The sequence below is a fragment of the Mesoplodon bidens genome, assembly GCF_964165515.1.
Source record: "Mesoplodon bidens genome assembly, chromosome: 6".
NCBI lineage: Eukaryota > Metazoa > Chordata > Mammalia > Artiodactyla > Ziphiidae > Mesoplodon > Mesoplodon bidens.
Window position 1 is genome coordinate 97,161,076 of NC_138162.1, and position 14,547 is coordinate 97,175,622.

Consider the following 14,547-nt stretch of genomic DNA (forward strand, 5'->3'; position numbering starts at 1 on the left):
TACTTCATTTTGCACTTCTCTGATTACTAGTCAGTTAAATATTTGTTTTTCTTTGTGTACTGGCCATTTATGTTGACTTTTCTGTTAACTGCCTGTTATAGGAGAGACCATCAGGATTGTCTGCAGTGCTTCTCTCCCAATTACCCTCCTACGTCCATTCTCTGCCTCAACTACCCAGGGTTTCCAGGTACTATTGACATTGGTATGCAACTCCAGCTGACAGACAAGGTATTTATCTTCCTGCCTTGGCAAGGCCACTCTCATGTCCACAAGAGCCCCATTGTCATACATTCAGGTGGGTATCACTGATGCCCTCCCAAAGTCTCAGTAAAAAAGGAGAATGGCTGTGTGCCATTCTGGGATGATGAGAGACTGGACATTGTGTACATCATCCTGCTACTGGTCTTCTGAACTGTGAGGGAATTATGGCCCTCAGCTCCTGTTCTGGCCACAACACCCCATCAGCTCACATTTGAGGATGGCCTAATCCCAGAGACAGCCACCGCATCTTTCAGCACTGAAGTACCAGGGTGGTTTCATTTGCGTCTCTGTTAGACCTGTAACACCTTGTGGGAGGGGTTGTAGAGCACCCATCACATCTAGCACCAGTGTACCAGGATTTCCTAAGTATGAAAACACTGCTCCCTCCAAGGGCCTGCACGCTGCTACTCTACTCGCCTAAAGTTGGAAGACCAAGTCTTTCCTGGAAGCTCTGACTCTCTCTCTGATGACAGCCCTTGGAGTGGATCCAGTTCTGGTCCTCCTCCCCCGCTCCCAGAAAGCAAGATCATCCACATGGATGAAGCAATCACTGAACTAGCACTCACTCCCTCATGGAGGAGAAGTCACTGTGGTCTTCTTCCTCTAACACAGGAAATGTGTGTGTGTGTATTTCATCTAGTTTAGATACTTTTATATTGGACAATCTTGTGTTATGTTTAATACTGTTATAATTAATAGTAAGTAATTTGAAAGGACTACCTCTGGGCTGCACCCATTTATTACCTTATATTAGCGTCCTGGGACTGCTGTAACAAACCACCAGGACAGGGTGGTTTAAACAAGAATTTATTGTCTCATAGTTCTGGAGGCTGAAGTCTAAGATCAAGGTGTCAGGCAGACCAGGATCCCTCTGAAGGCCTCACTCCAGCTTCCTTGGCTGTGGCAACGTAACTCCAATCTCCCCAGTATGTCTTCCCTCTCTACATGTCTGTCCCTGTGTCCAAATTTCCCCTTTTTAGAAGGACACTGTCATACTGTATTAGGGTCCACCCTGATGACCTCTTCTTAACTTGATGATCTGAAAAGACCCTATTTCTAAATAAGATGACAGTCACAGGTACTAGTGGCTGGAATTAGTGCTTCACTATCTTTTAGGGGACACAATTCAACCCATAACATACACCAAAACCAGTGGGCTGAATGTAAGACAGCTGAATGTAGGTCTTAGGCTTCCAGAAGCTTGAACTAGTGGGATCAGGACAATTTTCTATGTATTCCAGAGACTCTGTTACATAGGAGAGGAGCTGGATATATAAGCACAGACAATAAGACTAATAACTGTTGGGCTTCCCTGGTGGCGCAGTGGTTGAGAGTCCGCCTGCCGATGCAGGGGACACGGGTTCGTGCCCCGGTCCGGGATGATCACACATGCCGCGGAGCGGCTGGGCCCGTGAGCCATGGCCGCTGAGCCTGCGCGTCTGGAGCCTGTGCTCCGCGACGGGAGAGGCCACAACGGTGAGAGGCCCGCATATCTCAAAAAAAAAAAAAAAAAAAAAAAAGACTAATAACTGTTGACTCATAAGGGATAGAGATTCTACATTTGCTTTTAAGACTGAGAAATAAATTATTTTTAAAGGTGATTTGGAAGATATGTTAGGCATGGAATATTGTTGAACAAGAACATTAGCAATGTTAGTACTTTCATCCAATAATCCTATTGTTGTGACCATGATGACTTAAATACTTCTTGGTTTTATTGACTTTTCTTTTCAAAAAAAGAATGGACTATTATTTTAAATTGCCCTGTCAGGAAAAATATTCTAACCACATGTGTGGTATAATTTGGTATAACGTGGTATAATCTTTGTCCCTGGTTCCTGGCACAGAGCCCCTAGAACCCTTGAAATCTGAGTGACAGAAGTGTCTTTTGTTATTCACAACGAGCCCCTTCAACCATACCTGAGTTTATGTTAATGAGGTGACTGACTCTTGGAGGGGTCTAGAGAGCTTTGGGATGGGTGCTGGTCACCAGAAAGACCAACCAAGCCATGATTAAAGAGTCACCCACTCCCAGTCCCCACCTGCCTCCCAACCCAACCTCTGCAGAGGGAAAAGGGGCTGGATGTGGAGTTCAATCACCAATGGCCAATGATTTAGTCAATCATGCCTATGTAATGAAACATCCGTAACCCGCCCCCTAAATGAAAGGGCTTGGAAAACTTCCAAGTTAGTGGAAGGTGGAGGTGCTGGGAGGGTGGTGCACCCAGGGAGGGCATGGAAGTGCCATGCAACCCCCCTCATACCTTGCCCTATGCATCTCTTCCATTTGGCTGTTCCTGAGTTGTATGCTTTATAAGAAACTGGAAATATTAATTAAAGTGCTTTCCTGAGTTCTGTGAGCCATTCTGACAAACTATTAAACCTGAGGAGGGGGTTGTGGGAACCGCCCCGTGTTGTAGCCAAGTTGGCAGAAGAGTAGGTATCTTGAGCACCCAATACCTGAGACGGGTATCTGACGTAAGGGTTTCTTGTGGGACTGGGTCCCTAACCTGTGTGGTCTGATGCTAACTGCTGGTAGTGAGTGTCAGAATAGAGTCAAATCATGGGATTCCCAGTTGCTCTCTGGATCACCGAAGAACTGGTGTTGGAAAGACACCATGCATTTGCTATCCTGGGAAGAAAAGCCTTCTCAGTATGATCAAGGAGATAAAGGCTTGAGCTTCAACCAGTAGTGGGCCTTCTTGAGATGACCCCCTGCCAGGCAGGAGTCACTGCCATGCAAAATGATAAACTACCAAGGAAGAGATTAATTCCTGTCAGTCTCTTTCTGCTGCCCCCATTCCTTGACATAAAGATTGGAAATTGAAGATGAAGTTTCTTTGTTTTAATGATTGTGCTCAAGATTTAGAACTTCTAAAGCTTGTAGTTAGTGGTGGAAACTGGAATCTTTGTTTCATTGTACCTGAATCTGAACTTTGGGGAACAAAAAAAGCCTACCTAAGCTGTATGTAGACATAAATGGTTTGAGATAAAATATACTTTATAAAACCACTATAGTTTGGGAGGGATGTGTAATTTTGGGACAGACCCATACAAAAATTATTCAGTCATGTTAAGTGTGAAATGGCGAAACTGCTAGCGTTATTGTACTCTGTCTACATGGAGCCTTGACCCACCACGAGACGATGGTGATAGAAGGGGTGTCCCTGAGGAAGTGACAGCTGAAGGGAGGAGTAAATGCTACCTAAGGGAAGGAAGTCAGGGAGAGCGAGTTCCAAGCAGAAAGAACAGCTCGTGGAAAGTCCCCACGTGGAAGGGAGCCTGATGCGTTTTGCGTTCTGGAGGAAATGAGAGACCAAAATGGCTGGAAATTAAGAGCAAAGATAGCACGGTGCAGAATGAGGCTGGGCATTCGTGTGGGGTCAGGTCCTTTACGTAACGTAAAGGTGTCACTCTTTGACTTAGGAGCAGTAGCAAGCTATTGGGTGGCAACTGGGTTAGACTTGAGTTTGAAAGATCTTTCCATACACGTGTGTGGAAAGCATACTGAAGCTGGGTGATAGTAGAAATGGGGAGACTGGTACGGAGGCTCTTATCTAGGTAAAGGTGTTATTATCTTGAGTTACGGTGATGGCAATGGTGATGGAGGACAGCAGACAGAAGGCATCCAGAAGGTAAAACCAATAGGATGTAGCAATGGGGTGGATGTAGGGAGGTGTTAAGGACAGGGCCTAGGTTTCTGTCTTATAGAGATACATGGATACCATTGCATGAGGGAGGGAATTTAGGAAAAAGACTAGGTTTGAGGCAGCGTTCAGGGTTTGGGGGATGTAGATCACAAGTTCAAGTTGGATAACTTTAGTTTGAGCTGCCACTGGGACAGCCAAGTGGAAGTGCCAAAAGATTTAAACAGACATTTCACAAAGGAAGGTATACAAATGGTCAATAGACTGTTCTTCAGATACCCCAGGACCCCTTGGTCTTGAAGCCTTCACACTGGCCCCTTTCTGCACCTGGAATGCTTTCCCCCAGATATCTGCATGACTCCTTGCTCATGGTCTTCAAAGGGTGCCTGGCTTCTTCCTGTTACTCTTGCTGGCTCATACCACGATCGTTTCCTCTCCCTCTTGCCTACTGCCTGTCCTGGGGACAGCATGGTTGTGTTCAAGGTACATGATGTGATAATCAGTCTCCTGGTATACATGACTCCATACAGTTTCCTCCTACAACGAAGAGGTCTGGCCTGCAAAACCAACAAGATACTGTGGAAATGACTGCACGTGACTTCCAAGGCTGAGTTATAAAAGACTCTGCCGCTGCCACCTGGCTCTCACTCTGGGGGAAGTCAGGCGCCACGTTGTGAGGATGCTCAAGGAGCCCTGGGGAGAGGTCTGTGTGGCCAGGAACAGAGGCCTCCTGCCCACACCCTGCACTAACTTGCCAGGCTTGTGAGCAAGCCACCTTGTGAAGACCTTCCTGCCCCAGGGAAGCCTTCGGACGATGCAGCCCTGGCTGACATCTGTCTGCAGCCTCGTTGCAGACCCTGAACCAGGCCTAGCTAAGCCCCTCCTGAATTCTTGACCTACAGAAAGTATTTGAAATAATAAATGTGTACTGTTTTAAGCTGTTAGGTTTGAGGGTGACTTGTAATGCAGCAATCAATAGCTAATACATGTGGGAGGGAATAAGTGGGTCCAATCTGGCTTGGGATCTAAGCCACATTCTGCCAACTATTTAGAAAATGCGTATTTCAACCCTACCCATTTATAGGTGTAAACTTATTGCGTTTACCCCTCAGTTCTGAACCTGTAGAAAGGGGAGAAAGGAGGGAGTGAGGGGGAGGTTGGGGAGAGCAGGCCAGAGTTATAGGTAGGGATACTTTGGGGAAAGAGGAATCCTGAAAAGATGATTTTTAAAAAGCTTTCAGAAATCATGTGTGATATAACCCCCATTTCTGACCCCACCCAAGAAACCATCAGCAAAAATACATGTCACTGTTTAAACTGTCGGGTCAGGTGGGGAACCCAGTTATGTGAAAATTGCAGACAGATGGGGGGCTGAAGCATGATTAGGTCATTTCCCCAAAGTTCACACCCAGAATGTGGCAGAGCTGCTCACCCAATGGTTCTGGAAGGACAACCTCAAGCATATGCAGTGGAAAGCAAAAGGGGCGCAGGTCCACGAAAAGGACAAAGCTTTGCTGATTAACCGGTTTTCGAAGGCAAGGCTCATAGGACCTTCCTTTGCCCTCTCTGTCTGTTTTCCATTAAATCCAGAATGGATGAGTCTGGAACTAGTGCTTCAAGACCAATTCTTAAAGCCTTATTTACTCTTAAAGCATCCTTGAGGGCCCCCAGGGGAAGAAAAGGGAGGAAACACCCAAAGATAATCACCTGGCAGTCCTCACACAACACCGGGGAGAGCGGCCCGCGGTTCAGACCCGCACCAGCGGCGGCTGTAGTAGCAGCTGTGTGCGGGCCGCTGCAGCTGGGTAATGATTTTACCGTCTTCTCCCATTCTGCCCTGGATCCCTGGCCTCCCCTGGCCAGTCAGAGTTAGAGTCCTTCGTCTGCTTTAGGAAGGAGAACTGTGTGGGATGTTCCCCCAAATAGATTCGGCAGACACAGACAGGCCTAAATAATTTGAACAGGCGTAACGGGCGGGGCTGGCTCAGTCACGTTGTCAGCAGACCACAGCAAAAGGACTTTTATTTCCTGCCATGTGTGAGGCGGTGGAAGGGCATTTCCAGGGGGGCGAGCTCAGGGGTCTGCGGGCCTGGCACCCAAGGCCAGGTCTCTCCCGAATTCACCACGCCAACTCGCAGGAAATGGTGTTTGAGCAAAAACGCCAAACAAACTGTTCGATAATCAGTTAAAAGATAAATCGCACAAAACAAACAACTGAGCCCCTGGAGGTTCCGAATCCTTCCTCCAAGAGAGCAAAAACAAAGAAAATTCCTAAGTTACAAACAGGAGGTTCAGGCCTTCCAATTCCAGACCTTTGCATGTGTTAAGCAAAACCAAGAATAAGCAAGAAAATATGCTATTTGAATTGCGTTCAAAATGTCTTTTACAAGTGAAGCAAATTACTTCTGCATGTTCTGAGGCTCTGCAGAGAACAAATAGTGGCCTTTAATGGGTAAAATTACACAATTTGCTTTTAACAGTAAACCCAAAGCCGTGGTGGCTTCAGATAGCATCGCGCTCCCGAGAGCTCCCTCCACGCAGCTCCACTCTTAGCAGTTTCTGAGCTTTTTGGAGGGACGAAGTTGTCCCCACCGGGCGCAGCGTGGCGAGGAGGGGCCGGGAGTCGCCGGCGGGGACGCGGCCTGTTTCTTTCCTTGAACGTTCTGCTTCTCTTCCTCCCGCGCCGCCCGTTTCTGGGACTGGGTGGCTCTTTGATTTGCCCCGGTGTAGGCTGGCGGGGCGCAGAGTCGTCCTGAGTTACAGATTTATGACCAGGCCCCCGGGGGTCCCGCCCCCTAAAGATGGGTGCCAACTGCCCCGGGCGTCTCTTCGGCGAGGGGAGCCCCCCCGAGGTCTGGCTGTACGCCCCCAAGGCTCCACCTTTGCGGCCAAACGTCCCGAGGAGCGGGCCCGAGGGCGGGAGCGGGAGGCACGTCCGGGGACTGAGCTGCGGCCCCCGCTCCCGGCCCCCAGCTGCCCGCGCGCCCCGCCCGCCGCAGGCGTGTCCCTCCGGCAGGGGGCGCCGGCGCCGGCCTCGCTCTGCCCATCGGGGCGGGCGAGCCTGGGACCCTGCCTCCCTGCTCGCCCGCGCCCGCCCCCCGCGCTTGTCCAGGCGGCCGGAGCCGAGAGGCGCATCCCGGCCGGGAGAGGAGGAGGACCACGAGTTCCTCGAAAGGGACCAACTCTCAAAGTGCCCAGGAGAAAGGGCAGCGGACGCGCGGCCGACAGGGGTGGTGGCGCCCGGACCCCGCGCCGCGCCGGTCCCAGCGCCCCGGCCCCCACGGCCCGCGGCATGGCCCGGGGCTTGTCGCTGCCGTTGCTGTGCGTCCCAGCCGTCTGGGCGGCCGCCGCTCTCCTGCTCTGCGTGTCCGGGACCTCAGGTAGGACCAGCCGGTCCGCGCCTGCCCGGGCGCACCTCCTCCGTGCGCGGGCACGGGGCTCGCGGCTCGTGCGTGTTTCCCTTCCTTCGTGATTCTGCCCGGGCCGCCGCGCCGGCGCCGCTGCTCCCGAGACAGGGGCGCCTGACTGGGCCCCTCCGCACCCGCCTCGACCCCGCTCCCCTGCCCGCGCCCGGCCGCGCGGGGCTGCTTTCAATAAGGCGCGCTCTGGGGACGGCTAAGTGTTTCCAGAGGCCTGGGCGGGCGGCGCCGGCGCCCGCGGGGAGCCCCTAGCCGGGGGTTTCTGAGGGTCGTGAGTGTGAATGCGTCCGGGCCCCGGGTCCGCAGACGTGTCCGAGGTTCTCAGCACCTTGACTCGGCCCTGCTCCCCGAGGTTCCCTTCCAGGGCTCCTGGCCCGCGGCGCCCCCCTCTGCGCCGAGATCTCCCCAGGGCGGGCGCCGCGGAGGGACGAGGCTCGGGGAAGGGGGCTTCCTATCCCCACCGCTTGGTTGAAAGGGGATTTGGCTTCCCTTTTGTTGGCCCCTCACCCCTCCCCCACCGCCGGGAGGTGGCCGAAGCGGCATTTCCTGTGCCTGGGGTCCCCGGGCGGCCTTTCGGCTGCTGGGGACCTGGCCTCCTTCGGGCAGGCTGGAGGGGCGGGCCCGGCTCCCGGGTGGCGTTTTCCTCGAGGGTCGCGCGATCTTGGGCGGCGTGGACCCCGGGGCGCCCAAGAGCTGCCGCCAGGTTCGGGGGGAACCTGGGGGGACCGGCCTAGGGGGCCAAGCCGTCCCGATCCCCGGGGCACCCCTGGCCTGCACCCCTCGCCAGAGTCCCGCACCCTGCCGCGGCGGGGGAAGGCGGCGGGGCCTCCAGGTTTGGAGGCTGAGGGGGTTCGCCTCACGTCCCAGAAATCCGTGAACCGCCCCTTACACGTGAGTGGGTCTCAGTGTCTCCACTCCACGCATTGCTTCCTCCCCCCGCCCCCCCGCTCCATTTCTGCAGGAAGGTGAGAATTAGGCAACAGGCGCGAGAAGGGGGCTCAGCTCTTCTCGTATCCTGCTGCCAGCTGCGCGCTCCAGGGACCCGTCCTCAGATTTAGGAATGCTGGGCAGCCTTTCCTGGGGGGCGTTTGGGTTTAAGCAAGAGCCGATTACGTCACACATCCCTTGTTACTTGATTTGGGAAAGGGGTTTGCATTTATGTCGCTGTTCCTTAAAGCGTAAGCCGCTCAGGGTGCAATGTGCAATGGTAGGGAAACCAGACCTTCTAAGTCAGTCTTTGGGGTTTTAACAACATCCCTGTGGATTTCTGCACCCCTCACCCCGCTAGAATCCCTCTCCCCTTTCGAGTCAGGGGATGCATTTGCTGCGCTGTGGGAGGGGGAAGAGGGGGCTTATCCTGGCGACTCGACGTGCTTTTTTGCACAGCGTTTGCGTGGTGGCCTCGTGGGGGTTAATTGCCCTGCAAAACCCTACCTCGTAAACTTATGCCCGGCGGCGGTCTAAGTTGCATTTGTCAGGGAAGAGTTGGAGGTGGGTGATGTGAGAAAAGGTGATGGGTCTGTTGCTTAAATAAAGGTTGTAACAAGACTGGAAAGACTGCGCTTTTAAAAGCGCAGAGTAGTTTAAACATTGCCGTCGTTTACAGTCGAGTTTAAGAAGCCTCTGAGGAACAAAGCCATCCAATGTCATTTTCATTAATTTTTGAACCCTGTGTGGAGGTAATTTTCTTTTTCCAGTAAAATAATAGTAATCTCTATAGGGCAGGCAGTAGGGAAGCTGTTTATAATTCTCTTCCTTCTGGAATGCTAGGCTAGCTGGAAATTCAAAGAATATGATCCTATTCAAAACTATGAATACAATTGTATGATTACAGGAGATTCGAGTGTTTGGCATCTTTTCTGCTGTAAAGAAGAATCCCTGTAATTTGAGTGTATTTTATACACAAAACATAAGTTACTATGTAAAAACATGGAAAAGTTATTCTAAAAGGATTTATAAGTTCTACATTTTTATAGAAGACTCTGTTCCTTAACGAGACAAATACCTGATTTGGGACCGTGTGCCCCGCCTGGGTAGGTTAGGCTGGGAGTTTTGGGGTTCCCCCACCCCAATTTTGACAGTGCAGTGTTTACTTCTGGCCCAGATCCCTGGAGTGATGGTGGTAGTAAATAATGATAGTGATCCCTTTGGAAGTAAGTAAATGAAAACATCTTGAATAAGAAGACTTTATGGAAAAAGAAAAGTTTTTATATGCTATATAGTAAGGAAGCATGTTTTTCTTATTATGGCTGTGTACTAAGCAAAGAAGGATCACACATTTGAAAATTTTCAATGTTTAACCCTCACGTCTACTTGATAAAAATGCCACCTGGAGACAATGACCGCCACTGACCCTATGTGACATTCCTGTGAGCTGCTATACTAAACTGTTTATAAAAATGGCGATAGGTGACCGAGGGGCTCTAGTCAGTGAGGCTGAACTCTTGATTAGTAAAGCAAGTCATAGTTAGAAAACGTAACAAGAAATCTGCTTAATATTTCGCAAGCAGAAAAGCAACATGGGTTTAAAAAGGTGCATTTACCAAGAGTAGTTTTTGGTGAGAGTGATCCGCAGATTTAGGAGTCAATGTGAAATAACATTTCTATTTTTATTGCTAAACCGTTTTTGTATTGTTTGGTCAAAATACCGCCGTAATTATTGTTTGTATGTCAGTCTCTGTTATGGTATGATTTGTAGTGAATTACTTGTTCCCTGAGAACGTTTTGTCTCTTTAGCCTCGGTTTAACCTCTGAGACATTTAAGCCTGGCAGAGTTTGGGTTTAATGCCTATCCTTTGGAATCTTTTTCTGAGATCAATGGGATAGAAATGTAGGAGTAGGGGAACAGCCCGTCTGACAGGTAAGGAAGATTAATCCCCTAAAGGGGGATTTCTAAAGCAAGGTTTCAGCTGGAGAAGTGGCGCTCCTTTAAAATGCATTCCACGGGAGGCCAGGATGTGGAAAGTTATCATTATCATTGAAATGGAAACTGGGTGTGAAAGCCTTGGCCTCCCTAATCTGCAGAACTCTTGACTACTCTGATTAAAAAGTGTAGGAAATTTGTGTACTCTGTAACTCTTTTCCCAGGGGGAGCTGTAATTATGCAATTCCAAGTTGTCAGGGAAAAGAAAGTGGGCTACTGTTATCTGAACCCAAGGTTTAAAACCATCTTCTAAAACGGTCATTGATGTCAGGGGCCTTTTGGTGTTTATCTCGTCCATTCCCTGGGAACCTGGAGGGGAGCCGGCAGCATCCTGTGCTTACCACCTGGAGAAGGGCTGGGCTGGGGAGCTTTGGGTTTACCCTGCTGTGCCCTATGGGGAGCTCCCTATGGGCTGTGACATATTTCTGTTCATGGTGAAGAAAGTTGTCATTAAGGTATTTCCTTCTTTGGGGACCTGTGGTGACTGCCAGGTGGACTCCATGAATACCATACGTGGAAGGTGTCAAAAGCAGAGTCACCAGGGGGATTTGCTTTGCAGAGGAAGCGTTACTGGTTAAGTCTGGATTTTACATGGCCAATAGTAATTTCGTGAAAGGACAGTTGGGCTGAAAGGACTGGTTTTGAAAACATCGCTTCTCAGTGACTCTGGGTTCTTTGGTTTTGTATTGTTGGACTGCATCACTGTAACAGAAACACTAGGAGTTCGGTGGGTAATGCAGGCTTCTTGGGTTTTGAAGTAAAAATCTAAGCAACAAGAGTAGCTCTGGCCCACTAATTATGGCTGCAACTGGCTGGGGTTTGTACCAGCCTCCTTTCTCTAGTATGTATTTATTTGGTTTTGCTGAGGAGCTTGCCAAGTTGGAAATGAGGGTGGGACAGCTCTGCTTGCATGTGCTGTTGTCTAAAATACGTCTGGGGTGTGATCTGTTTAAAATCATATTAGCAGAGTGGCCAAGGAATTGTTGAACATTAGGAAGGCTTTTCAAAAATAAGGAATTGTGTTGGTGTGGTTTGTGTTATTTTGGGGATTTCTGGTTTTTTGTGTTTTTTTTTTTCAAGTTCTATCTCTGAAAGAACCAAAAAAATCAAAAGCCAAAGGGAAGGAAATAATTACAGAAAAATTTAGCCTAATTAGACTAAGTGTCTTGTCCTCTAGAAAGTCCTAAGTTCCAGTGGGATGTGGTGTGTGTGTCTTTAATTGTCACTGGAATGAGCTTCAGTAAGCACTCTGTCACTTTTGAGATGTTATCTGGGGAGAATGTGGCTGCTTCTTCAGATCCTCCTGGAGTGGGGGAGGGTTTTCCCCAAGTCCCCAAAGCTGCCAGCCTAATAGTTTCCACACCCCAGTGCCCTCCTGGAGGGCTAGTTAACCCAGCGTACACTTAAATGACAGAAATCCTCATTGTAGACTTGTGCTGTGGAGTATAGTAGCCGCTAGGCACATGTAGCTATTTAGGTTAAAATTAATTAAACTGAACTGAACTGAAAGATTCGGTTCCTCCACCGCACCAGCTGCATTTCAGTGGCCGCGTGTGGCGGCGGCTCAGATGGACCAGGTATGTAGAGGACACTTCCAGCATTGCAGGAAGCTCTGTGGGCCACTCTCCTGTTTGTCCAGGGTCTGTGTGTTGGTCACTGTTGCTTCAGGAACAGTCTTCTGGAGTCTAGAGCCAAAGAGGAGCTTCGCCTTGTTTGCTTAGAGTTCCGTTTGTTGACTGTGGGAGATTTGAAGGCAAAAATGAACTCTAATCTGTGGAACTAGAGAGCCCTGCCCCAAGAGGGGCTTAGCAGAGGTGTGATGATGACCAAGGCAACAAAACCTTAGCGTATATGCTTGCATACTGTACAGTGCTGATATGAGGGAAATGTTAGCTTTAAAGAATTTGCATGTGAGGGGCTAAACGAGATTATGTGAACACGTGTGTGCACACTCACGTATGTGTTCGCATGTGTTTGGGAGAGGGCACATCATGGCTTCAGTGCCATTAAAAAAGCACATGCAATGTTGATAGTGACGACTGTTTCCTCAGATGAGGCTGTCTGACGTAATGGGAGATCTTCAAGTGGTGAAAGGAAACCAATGTCCCGGGAAGAAGGTTTAAAGCGCAGATTCAGAAGAATCCCAGCACAAGAAAGGCGAAGGAAACCTGCACATTGGGGGCATGCAAAAGCAGTTTCCCACGTGGGGAACGAAATCACAGTAGGGGAGGAAGAGGGAGTGGGGAGATGACATTTGAGGACATACTTATGGACGAATTCACAGTCCAGTCTGAACTGAGTCTTATGTGCATCAGATATGATTTGCCAAAGACTTCCTGGAGCAAGCAGATCTGTGATAACGCCTGTTAGCGGCCAACCCTCGCAAGATCTTCTCCTTTACCTCTGGTAACCGCCACGTGGGATGCGGTGGAATGTGTTTGTGGAATGTGTTTGCAGACCGGAAAGGGCCGAGAGAGGAGGGCAGATTGGGGAGAAGCTGTAGGAACCAAGAACAGCCAGAGCACCGTCCTCAGACAAGGGGAAATCGTGTGGAGTCAGGAGCCTGAGGATCTTAGCTCCCAGGCAAATGCAGGATGGGATGCGATAAGCAGGGCAAGGCATGGCGAGCTGCAGCCACGTTTTTCGGAGGCTCATTTGGCAGCACCCGGCGGTGGGGGTGGGAAAGCTCAGAGGGTAGTGGTTGCACCCAAGAAAGGAGGTGCATGAAGAATCAAGGGCCTTGGTCTTGGATTTGTTGGGGGAATTCCCAGGAATTCCTGGGAGGAGCATCCTGGGAGAAAACTGATGCAGAATGGAAAGTCCAGTCATTCCTTAGGGGTCTGGAGCAGGGATGCACACAACATTTTGGCTCCTGGAAGACAATGGGCATTGGGCAGGAGAATGAGTGGGATTTATGGGAGGATGAGGAATTGAGTGAGGACATAAGAGTTCCATCTAAAATAGGGAGCAGCCCACAAATGAATGGTAAGAAGGGTGTAGGAAGGGAGTGAGGGGTCACAGGCTGAGAATGCTTTTAGGCACAACCTCTGGGTCATATTCAGTTAAGTGTCCACCTTGCTGTCCTATTGCAGGACGTTATTTTATGTTTTCAACTCTTAAAGAACATTTGGAAATAACATTTGGAAATTGGGAATTTTCCTCCCAGCAGTGAAATAACTCCCGGGTCACCATAGTCTTTGTATAACATTGGATACGTTCCTAGAGGAGCTTAAAGTCTACAGGAAGAGTGGTGACAAGCTGGGAGGGCTCTGTCTTAAGTGAACATGAGACGTGGAGGGAGGGCAGGAGTGGAGGGACTGGCTGGTTGTGCATCTGCTTAGTTTGCAAAAAGAAACACGGAAAGGAGAAAGCATAAAGTGACACCTCAGATCTTTTCTTAATTAAAGTAACATATGCATAAAAGAGACCTTTTAAGCCATTTTTTTTTTTTTTTTTTTTTTTTTTTTGTGGTACGCGGGCCTCTCGCTGTTGTGGCCTCTCCTGTTGTGGAGCACAGGCTCCGGACGCGCAGGCTCAGCGGCCATGGCTCACGGGCCCAGCCGCTCCGCGGCATGCGGGATCTTCCCGGACCGGGGCACGAACCGATGTCCCCTGCATCGGCAGGCAGACTCTCAACCACTGCGCCACCAGGGAAGCCCTTAAGCCATTTTTAAGTGTACAGTTCACTAGCATTAAGTATCTTCACACTGTTGTGCCACCGTTGCTACCATCCATCTCCAGAACTGTTTTCATCCCCCAGACTGAAACTCTGCCCCCATTCAACAACAGCTCCCCATTCCCCCTTCCAGCCCTGGCAGTCACCATTCTACCTTCTGCCTCTATGAATTTGACTATTATAGGTATCTCAAATAAATGGGATTATATTATTTGTCCTTTTGTAACTGTCTTCTTTCACTTAACATAGTCTTTTCAAGGTTCATCCATACTGTAACATGTGTTAGTACTTTTTTTAAGGCTGAATAATACTCCATTATACACACATGTGTGCATACCTACCATGCATATTCCACATATTGTTTTTCCGTTTTTTCTGTCTTTCGGTGGACATTTGGGTTGTTTCCTCCTTTTGGCTCTTGTGAATAGTGCTGTTATGAACATGGGTATACAGATATCTGTTCAAGTCCTTGCTTTCATTTCTTTTGGATGTACACCCAGAAGTGGAATTGCTGGATCATATGGTTGTTCTATGTTTAACTTTTTGGGTAACCGCCATACTGTCAACATTTGTTATTTTCTGTTTTATTGATAACAGTCATCATAATGAGTGTGAAGTGGT

At 49.4% G+C, this 14,547-nt stretch overlaps 1 protein-coding gene across 3 annotated transcripts in view; it reads left to right on the forward strand.

Annotated features, from left to right (window-relative positions):
- Positions 1-6,930: 6,930 nt before the first annotated feature.
- The window catches only part of ROR2 (receptor tyrosine kinase like orphan receptor 2), a 221,208-nt gene continuing 213,591 nt past the window's right edge, over positions 6,931-14,547 (forward strand). The window contains exon 1 of one of the 3 annotated variants that reach the window (XM_081237196.1): positions 6,931-7,288. In XM_081237196.1, the coding sequence (XP_081093322.1) occupies positions 7,201-7,288 (88 nt within the window). In that variant the 5' untranslated portion in view covers positions 6,931-7,200. The remainder of the gene's footprint in view (positions 7,289-14,547) is intronic. The other 2 variants (XM_081237195.1, XR_014016096.1) reach the window with 2 other exon arrangements.